Source organism: Hippopotamus amphibius, chromosome 4 (assembly GCF_030028045.1).
Source record: "Hippopotamus amphibius kiboko isolate mHipAmp2 chromosome 4, mHipAmp2.hap2, whole genome shotgun sequence".
Lineage (NCBI taxonomy): Eukaryota > Metazoa > Chordata > Mammalia > Artiodactyla > Hippopotamidae > Hippopotamus > Hippopotamus amphibius.
The window spans coordinates 12,692,479-12,703,005 of NC_080189.1; the positions used below are offsets into that span (position 1 = coordinate 12,692,479).

A 10,527-nucleotide genomic window follows, 5' to 3' on the forward strand; every position below is an offset into this window, starting at 1 on the left:
ATTTAGAATGGTGATATCCAGGGAAATGGAAGACTTAAGGGCTCCTGACTCCCTCAAAGCCTCTGAAATTCTCCCCATGGCATCTCCATGATTGGAGAACCCTGTGCCTCTGTTGAGTGTGTGTGTGTGTGTGTGTGTGTGTAAGTGTGTGTGTTGGGGAGGGGGAGATAAGAATTTCTCTTTTACTCCACCTATCCCTGGCTCTCAGAGGCTAACTTGGTTTTGAAAACATCATAACCCAAACAGTAGAATATAGACTCAGAGCATGAAAACAAACTATTACACTTAAAATGATCTGCTCATTTATATCATGAAAAGTTTGGAGGTAATGTAGGATTTTATTTTGATGGTCCTATTCCAAGGAAGACAGAACACAAATTTGGGTCAGATTACATTCAGTGCTACTGCCATATTTCCCTAAAATAACACACATGAGCAGCAGGCTGTGTCTCTGATAGTCAGCCAGATTGGAAAAGGCATTTGGACGCAGCATCTATCCATGCTAACTGACATTGGAATATGATCATTTTACATTTAATGTAGAGGAAGGAAATAAATGACAGCTTGAGATAGAGATGTTATCACTTTCTCACTATGTTTCATGCCAGAGCCTAAAATGCTCTTCTTTTCCTTGCCGTTGGTGAAGGAAGCAGTGGGATATTTAAAAAGTATTTTACTAGTTCTCTAGGCTAGAAATGCTGACAGAGCAGAGAGGCTGCTACTAAAATAGGTCCCTGGTTTCAGTGGCAATGAACACAGTCTGAGGGCAGGTGACTGAACATACATGGGGTATTTCATCACAGACATGGTAATCAGGTAGATATAAAGTGGCAGCATGTTCATTGCTGAGTTGGTTCCCATTTTTTCTGTTTAGTTCCACCTGGTCAGGGACAAGGTTTTATCTTCATGTCTTCATTTTCACACTTGGTGTCTAAGCACCAGCTCCCTGGTTCTCACTATACAATGTCCTTCATCCTCCTCTTTCACAAGCTGTAATCCCTTCAGTTACTTGTTTTTTCTCACCTTTTTGAGCTCATATGCATAGGATTTGATTTGTCTTAACCCTTGGCTCATAATACACAAGCATTGTTTATTTACGCCTGTTATTTGTTCATTTAAAAATATAGTAGGTACTTGTGAAATATCTCCTCCACTCGTCCAATGATATGCAAGGTAGACCTTGACAATATTTAAATTAAACTATGTGGTTCTCCCCATCCCATCTCCTGCCACTCCCCATCCAAGTACCATATTAAACATCATCCTGAACTTGGGTCATCATCCTCCATTGCCACTGTGTGTTGGTAAATGTTTGGCAACCAGCTCTCTGTAGGAAAACACAACAAGCCCTGATTTGTGATATCTGTTCATTACTGTGGTGTAAGCATCCCTGCTGTGGCTAATTTCAAGCTATCAATGTGATGTTACTGAAATTACAATTAGGAAGGATGTGTACAATGGGCTCTCATGAGCTGGTAAAAGCCAGTTCCAGCAACAGCTATTTCTTACCTTCCTTTTAATATAATTTTTCCTAATATATTTGTGGTCATGAAAATTATTTTCTGATTCAGTTGTTTTTAGCTTTATAAAAAAGTGCATCATGCTTTACAAAATTTTACCAGGGTTGGCTTCTTAGGTGGCGCAGTGGTTGGAAATCCGCCTGCCAATGCAGGGGACGTGGGTTCGATCCCTGCTCCAGGAAGATCCCACATGCCGCAGAGCAACTAAGCCCATGCGCCACAACTATTGAGCCCATGTGCTGCAACTACTGAAGCCCATGCGCCTAGAGCCCATGCTCCGCAACAAGAGAAGCCACGGCAATGAGGAGCCCGCGCATCACAACAGAGAGTAGCCCCCGCTCACCGCAACTAAAGAAAGCCCATGCACAGCAACAAAGACCCAACACAGCCAATTAAATAAATACATTTATTAAAAAAACAATCTTACCAGGGTTAATTTTTGCATTTGGTATCATATTGCTAAGAGTACCTATAACGTGATTCACCACTGCAGCTCATTCATTCTGACTGGTGTATATAGATTTCTATGACGTGAATATATCACAGTTTATTCATTCACTTTCCTGTCGATGCATATGTGCCTTGGTTGCATGTTTTGCTATCATGAACAGTGCTGCTGAGAACACATTTGTATTTATGTCATCTGATAAGCACATGCAGGAGCTTTCTCGAGGTAGTGGATTTGCTGGGTTATGGAATAAAGGAATGACCAACTATATGTGATAACGCCAGGGTTTCCAAATTGTTTGCACCACTTACGCTCCCACCAGTAATCCTGTGCATCTGGACCCTCTCTAACAGTTTATATTTCTAAGCTTTTTATATTTTGCCAATCAAATAGAGATCAACTTATCATTGTGTCTTTTTAATTTTCTTTAAGATATATTTATTATTTATTTATGGCCGCATTGGGTCTTTATTGCTGCACACGGACTTTCTCTAGTTGCAGAGAGTGGGAGCTACTCTTCGTTGCAGTGCATGGGCTTCTCAGTGCAATGGCTTCTCTTGATGCAGAGCAGGGGCTCTAGGCATGCGGGCTTCAGTAGTTGCAGTACGAGGGCTCAGTAGTTGTGGCACATGGGCTTAGTTGCTCCGCGGCATGTGGGATCTTCCCAGACCAGGGACTGAACCCGTGTCCCCTGCATTGGCAGGTGGATTCTTAACCACTACGCCACCAGGGAAGTCCCCATATCATTGTGTCTTGCTTCACATTTCTTGATCACCGGTGGTGTCAAATATCTCCCCGTGTGTTTATTGATCATAGATGTTTCTTCTATTAAGTGTATGTTAATATGTTTTGCTTATATTTGTCGGGCCATACAAGATTTGTGGTCAACGTGTGATTTTTGCTAGAAAAGGATTTTTCTGAGGGGTTTACACTGAAAGCTCCAATTACTGTCTTGTGGGTTCCGACAGAACTTTCTAGTTTTGTAAATAAGCCTTGTTGTCTGAAGTCTTTCTTAGTTACTCTGTCTTCTTTTCCCTCTGACACCTTCGTCGAGAGACAGCAGCACCTCCCCTGTGAAGGTTCTGGGCATGTTCTGTACCTGGGATATAACTTACATATCATTGCGTCTTGCTTCACTGGGCTGCACCCTGTCCAGTCCTACCCTGTTCATTCAAGCTCAGTACTGCATATAGCACATCCCTGAATTCTTTCACGAGTGTACACCTCTACTTAGCCTCCTAATGATTCTGTTTATCTTGAGGGCCTAGGATGGTGACAAGACAGTGCTGAATTGTCTCAGAGAGACAAATGCCAGTTTATTATAAAACTACACACTGTGTTACAGAAGCATTTTGAGATCTACGTAGAGGATTATGTGTCGATCTATCTAAGAAGATAGGATTAGCATATGGCAAAGTCAGAAGAAACATCCAGATTTTACAATTTTCAGCCCAGGGAGCTGTCCAGGTTGGTTGGGCATTAATAGGCTCAACTCCATTGCCACATGGCTAGTTCTAACACCATGCTTTCTCCACACTCCGTACACTATTTCCTCTCCCTCTCTCTACATACACACAGTCACAGATGTCTCAGTCAGAGAGGCTGTGGTTTTCCTCTCTCCACACCTCCTTCCACAGGGCTCCATGGGTTCAGTGGGGTAGGGGAGGAGGGCTGCTGCCAAGGTTCTTGTTTGGGTCTCTGATCTCTGCCCAGCGCTGTGTCACTGGCACCACAGAAGTAGAGGCTGCTGTCCTCAGGCTGCACACTTGTCACCATCAGAGATGAAAATGCGAGGTTTTGTTGGCTGATGGGGTACTTGACCTTGTCATAACCTTGTTGGTATGTGGCATTAGAGCCCTGATTAGAAGTTCCCATCAGCACGAGGCCCTGTTTCGGTAACTGACGGTACCAAGACACAGCTGTGGTTTGAAAGTCCACTGCACTGCACTGGATGGTCACAGAGGCTCCACTCTTACACATAGCCCTGCTGGGATGTTGAGAGATGAGAGCGGCAAGCCCAGAGCCTGCTGAGACAGAGGACAAGGAGATGAGAGGCCAGCAGGACAGGCAGACCTGACCACAGGCAGAACATCACAGCCACACTCGCTCACCCTTCTTTCAGCTCCCAGGGAATCCTGTTTGTTTTGTGAAATCTTCCTGTCCTAATTCTTGGGCTCATGACCCCCCATCTCTCCTGACTGCTGGCTTCTCACCTTACCCTTTACATCTCCAGAGAGCATGGATGTCCCCTCTCATTTTGATCAGCGTAAAAAAATATCCACAATCTCAGGGAGTTCCCTGGCGGTCCAGTGGTTAGGACGTGGTGCTTTCACTGCCACGGCCCAGGATCGATCCCCTGGTTGGGGAACTAAGATCCCACAAGCCCCGTGGTGCAGCCAAAAAAAAAAACAAACAAACAAATCCACAATCTCTGGCTATTACTTCACTCATGCCAACACACACGCACACTCGCCCAAGCTACTCAGATAATAAGGCTCATACTGGGCCCCAGAAGCAGAAGAAGTACCAGCATCTTCAGGACTCAGCCTCACACCACAGCTCTCTGAAGAAAGGACCTTGCCCTTCAATCTTCCTTTCTCCATCCCTAGAAGGAGGGATGACTGTTTACATAATCATGAGGATGCTCTAATCTGCCTCCTGGTGGCCTTCATTGCCAGTGGTGCAGGATCCATCACTCTCTCTGAATATCAAAGACCATACAAACAATGCTGGAAGGGGCCTTAGAGATGTTCTAACTCAAATCCTGATTTTATAGACCATGAACTGAGACCTAGATCATTTAAATGACTTCAGTTTCTTAGCCTCATATAAGGAAAGGGCTATATGTGTAGTAAATGACATTGCACGAGTAGTTGATTCTTTATCTCTGTAAATATCCTCAAAGTAACTAAGACAACTCATGTTTGTTAATCACTAGAACTACAGCTGAACATAAGAAATCCTAGACTAGAAGCTCTATGTTTCTTCACACTGATAAGGATACTTCCTCATGTTCTCAATGAAGCATTTATTTCACGACTATCATATGCCAGTCCCCTCATACTGATGGACTTAATACTAAATATATCTATTGATTATAGTCTGTAAGTCTGTGTAAATCACCATGGAGGCTCTGAGGATAATTTATAGCTATTTCATCTTGATACAGGTCATAAGCTAAGCATTGGCCAATGGAAATAAGTTATAGGAGATCTAGGGAATTATTTGTGTTTTGAACATGCTAGAATATGTTTTAAATGGCTCAGGCTTGGAAATGTATAGCAGTTTCAAAGAGGTTAAAGATTTTTCTCCAAAGCATTATACTTTCATTTTTATAACAACCTCCTAGCTGTTATAGGTGTTTAAGTATTCTCACTTAAAATTTAGTTCTTTTTATCTGGAATGGGTAACTAAGAAAGAATTAGAACTTGATCGAGATTGTATTTGTACTATAGTGACAGATTTTTATCATAGAAATCATTGCATACTAAATGTTACTATATATGTAATACTGATATACGTGTTAAATGCCATCTGACATGCTCTTGTGGCTATTTTTTTTTTATGATTGGGGTAGATCACATTAAAATGGGATCATCTCCCATTATAAGTACTTTTTCCGCAAAGAGCAGGTGAATGTACCTTGTGATGGATTACTTCCGGCACATTATGACATAGGGGATGAAGTGGTCAGAAACTCCCAGATCAGAAGAAAATCCTTCTACTCCTTTTGAGGACCACCAGCCATCAGGATGTCCTCAGCCATAAACACCTGCAGCGTTTTATGTTACTGTATCAACTTAACTAAGCAGGAAATACATTTCCCAGAATTTTCTTCAGTGGTATAGTTCTTGATTAGAGTTGACCTCAAAAACAGTATTTGCAAATGAGGCAGCTGTCATGTTCTGATGTCATCAATGGTCCAAGGCAGTGAAAAGGATGAGAAGTACCACTTTTTCATGCTATGGTAGCTACTCTTCAAAGATGGCACCAGATGAAGCGTGCTTCCCTGTATCCACATTCCTCTAAGTCCCTCCCTCCTAAGTCTGGGCGCGCCTGAATGTGGTGGAAGTGATGCCACAATTTTCCAAGCTGGGTCAGAAGCAGCCTTGTAGATCTTACCTGGGTCTCTTAAATTCTCAGTCTCGGGGAAGCCAGCCACGAGGTAATCATTTTCACTACCCTGAGGCCACCATGCTGTGAGGAAGTGCAGCTAACCACATTGAGGGGCTGTGAGTAGAAAGAGACACATGCCAGGCTGGTCCACAGCTGCTCCAGGCATCCCAGGCAAGGGATCAGGCATGTATGTAAAGAAGCCACCTTGGATGTGCAGGCGAGTTGAGCCTCCAGGTGTCTCCGGCCTCAGGGACTATCTGACCATGACCTCACGAAAGACCCCAAGTAGGAACTGACCAGCCGAGCGCACTCAGCCCACAGTACCATGAATGATAATACATGTTTAAGTCACTACATTCTGGAGTGGTTGTTGTTGTTATTCTAAGCTTTTAAAATAAGGTAGAAAATATATACAATAGACTGCACATATCTTTAGTGAACTTTCACAAGTGAGTACATCTATATAACTACCACCCAAATCAAGATATAGGATATTTTCAGAACCCTCAGAAACCTCTCTCATGCTTCTCTCCAAGTAATTAAAAATGCCCTCAACTGTAGCCACTATTTTAATTTCATACTGTCTGTACTCTGGCTTCTTTTTTGTATAACATGAGATTCATCCATGATTTTGCAAATACTATTTGCTTTTTTTGCTGTATTTTATCCTATTACTAAGTGCAACTTTATGTATTCATTGCATGGTTGATGGATATTTGGGTGTTTTCCAGTTTGGAGGTCATCATGAATAAAGCTACTGTGATAGTATGTTTTTCTCACATATCCTTTTCTATTTCCTCAGAATTCTGAAATAGTTTTTTAAGTTTGTATACAATTAAATTGGTTTTCTGACTTGTCTAATTTGCTACTGATTGCTGCCAGTACATTTTTAAATTCAGAAATTTGCTAATACTTTTCTATAAATTGTTCTTCATAGGTAAGAGAAGCAATGGCTCCTTAAAACTTGCTAAGAAAACATTTAGTGATATATTAACTTTTTCAACTTTCACACAGAAACTCTCTTACAACCTGGCCATGGGAATGGGGACTATTATGAAATTTCACAGCTAAAGAGTTCTTTTTAGTACCAGGACCACTCTGAAAAAGTAAATGGCTCAATAGTTTTAGGGTGAATGTTTTAAAATCAAGTAAAGTCCATCTACTTTGTTTCATAAATTCTTCTACTGATAGGAAGAAATCTGTATCCTTTCTAGTTACACACAAGATAATAAAGAAAGACAAGATTGCCTGTCTCTTACTGTCCTCTCTAATTTCCTTTCTCTCGTTGGACAGATGGCCTCAGCCCTTCCCATGATCTCTGGAGCATGGCTTCTACACAGGGAGCAGAGAACTCGAGGGGCTGTACCTCCCGCTGGTCCAGGACTGCATCACCTGGCTCAGGAGAGGAGGGGTCTGGAGGCATCTGTGAACATGGTCTGGACAAAGTAAAGGATCTTAGATCCATCCATTTCCCACAGTTTCCTTACTAGTCCAGAGAACACTAGTTGCAATGAGAGCGTGGAGTTCTCATCATGCCACATCTTAGTGTTTTAAATCATATTCAGGGGTTAGTATTTCTCCCATCTCTGTTTCTCAGTATTTTGGTCCTAGTGTGAATATATGGGAGAATATACGGGAGAAGAAAGCCAAAGTTAGCACAAAATTCAGGAAGGAACCCAAATAAAATGCCTGGAGCCAAGGCTTGTATGTAATGGTCAGGGATTCCCCAAACATGCTTGTGCCAAGAGACACAGGGCCACACCAAAGAGACTAGGGAACTTAAATGCTTCCAAGAATTATTTTAAGATGTTTAATCCAGTATTTTTAGCTGTATGAAGTGGGAGGGTTAGTCTGAATAACATAAACTGTCATTCATTTCTAGAAACAGAACTATGTGATCAAATAAATATCTGAGAAAAAATGAAGTCCCAAGAATTAACACCGCTTGCCTCCTAATTTGATAGATGGGTGGAAGACACAAAGGGAGGAAATATACAGAAAACATAAAGACCATTTGCAAAATAATACTGACCACCTGTCTGCTTATTAATCATGCAAACATTTCTCTAAGTGCCAAGCCTATATTTGCAAGACCCTGCTAGGTATTTCTATGCACACATCCAAGGAAGGTCCACCAGAACTAGAAACCCAATTTTGTTTAAGAACTTTGCTCCACCCATTTTTCCAAATTTTCTCCTATTACTATATTCTGGGGAGCGGGAGTGATCATCTTTTCCCTATTTTATCTCATGATTTTCTCCTGCCATCGCTCCCTAAGCCTGTATCACTCTGTCAGTTTGTGCATCTGGTGGAATCCTACTCACATTTGAGTTTCATCTCACATTTTGCCTTTTCTTTGCAGCCCTTCCTGATGTCAGCAGACAGAATTGGCCATGTTATTTCCTATACTCCACCAACACCTCTGATGAAAGCACACATTATGTGATACTTGATTACACATTTCTCTCCCCACTAGGCTTTTACTCTCTTTCTGAAGGAAGGGACCATCTTCTGTTCATTTTCTGTTTTCCCGTATTTGGTTTAAAAAAAAAAGCTGGGTTGTGAAATTAACCTCTCCTTTCTCCTCTCTCTGATGCAGATAGATACAGATAAATAGATACATGTAATTCAAAAATCAACTCAGTGGATGGCTGAATTGTGATCACGCCATTCCACAACACGTGTTGCTGCAGCAGCTGCTTTGGATGCCTGGTTGAGGAGGAAGAAAGCCGGCCGATCAGACTACCGAAAACAGAAAAGCCCTGACACCTGGTGGGGAAGCAGGGCTTGGGATGCATTTATGTGCAGAGAGGAGTTGGTTTTGTTTCACTGTGTCTATACTAGTGGCACAGAGATATAGAGCTGTCTGGTTCTTTTGTGTTGATGTCGCGGTGAGCGGGAAGAGTGCCTTCTTCTCCCGGGAGGCACTCCATCCTTCAGCTATGTCTCCTTTCTGGACATCCTTTACAGCTTGCGAGAAGTAGATCAGTCTCAGCCCTTGTCCTGGATCCTGTCGGTACCAGTACATGACATCGTAATCAAAATCCTGTTCACATTCCAGGGTCACCTCTCGTCCTTCCTCTTTGAGCAGGTATTTTGGGGTCTGAGTGACCCCCCCCTCCACAATGCCTATGGAAGAAAGGGAGGGGCTCTGTAAACATGGCCCAAGAGGGTGTCTAATGCTGCTGCCATGAGGGAAAGGCTTAGCTCTGGAGCTCAGCACCTTTGGGGCAGGTGTCTGCTCCCTGAACCCAGGACTCACCTGCTCCCAGGAGACAAAGGGCCATACAGCAGATCACCTGGTTGCTCATGGTGGGAAGAGGGTCCCCTTGTGCTCCCAGCGGAGACAAATGAGGATAGAAACTTAGCTCTGCGGCTCCCGTTGGCTTATTGGGTGGAATTTGTCATAAGGCCAGAAAGGATAGTTGGATAGGATCCTGGAGATATGGAAGACAGTCTCCCTAATTTTGCAGATGAGGAGATTGAGAATGAAGATCAGAATCACTTGTGCTCCCCTTGTGCCTCCCTCCCCAAAACTCTGCATTTTGTCCTGCCTCAGTGGGTGGTACCACCACATTTCGAGGCCAGAGCCTCACTCCGACTGGCTCGCGGGTTTTCACCTTCCTCGTTATGGTAATGTTTGCTCACTATGGGAGCACAGTAGATGCTCCGGTCACACAAGATTGCAGTTGATGGAGTTTACTTTTAATCCCATCACTGCCACAGTTCCTGCTCTAGATCTGTAGCAGAGGAGGAACAGAACTAACATGAGGTCGAGACTGCCTCCCTCATTCTTTAGCCTATGTATTCTGTTACTTTAGCCCTGCCCATCAAGAATTAAACATTAGAGAATTGTTGCACGTGCACAAATAGCTCATTAAGTTCCCTTAAGAAAGTCCCCATCCCACAGTCCCAGGTTAGTTATGGCTACTACTTGTTGTAGATAAGTTTGCTTTCAGCCTACAAACCTTGCAAATAAGCAGAGCTAAGAGTGGTAAAGGGTAAAGTAAAAATAACTGCTAACGACTTGAAGTTTTTCAGGAGCCTTGTGATCCAGCCTTGTGAGCAAGCAGAAAAACAAAGAAATGTTATGCTTTCCTTGAAGGCCACATGACTTCAAGGAGTCTGCAACCTGCCTTTACCATTTAATCTTAAACCCTCCCGCTTCCCCTTTTCCCTTAGCATAAAAGCAACCTGAGTTCTACCCCAAGTGAAGGTGGTTCTTTAGGACATGAGCTCACCATCTTCTCATTGTGCTGGCTTTCTGAATAAAGTCGCTATTCTTTGTCTCAACATCTTGTCTCTTGACTTATTGGCCTGCGGTGCATGAAGCAGTAAGAGCTTGGATTCAGTAACAAAATCTGACAAGCCAGCCAGGAGTCTTACTGCTCATGGCCAGCTGGCCCTGGCTGGGGAATTTTGCTTGGCAAGCTCCTAACAGCT

At 43.0% G+C, this 10,527-nt stretch overlaps 1 gene segment (V, D, J or C); it reads right to left on the reverse strand.

Annotated features, from left to right (window-relative positions):
* Window positions 1–2,980: 2,980 nt before the first annotated feature.
* On the reverse strand, window positions 2,981–9,410 carry LOC130851808 (T cell receptor beta variable 19-like). The segment is given in 3 exon segments: window positions 2,981–3,016; window positions 8,924–9,213; window positions 9,347–9,410. Coding segments are annotated over 3 exon segments (375 nt in total).
* Between the last annotated feature and the right edge of the window lie 1,117 nt (window positions 9,411–10,527).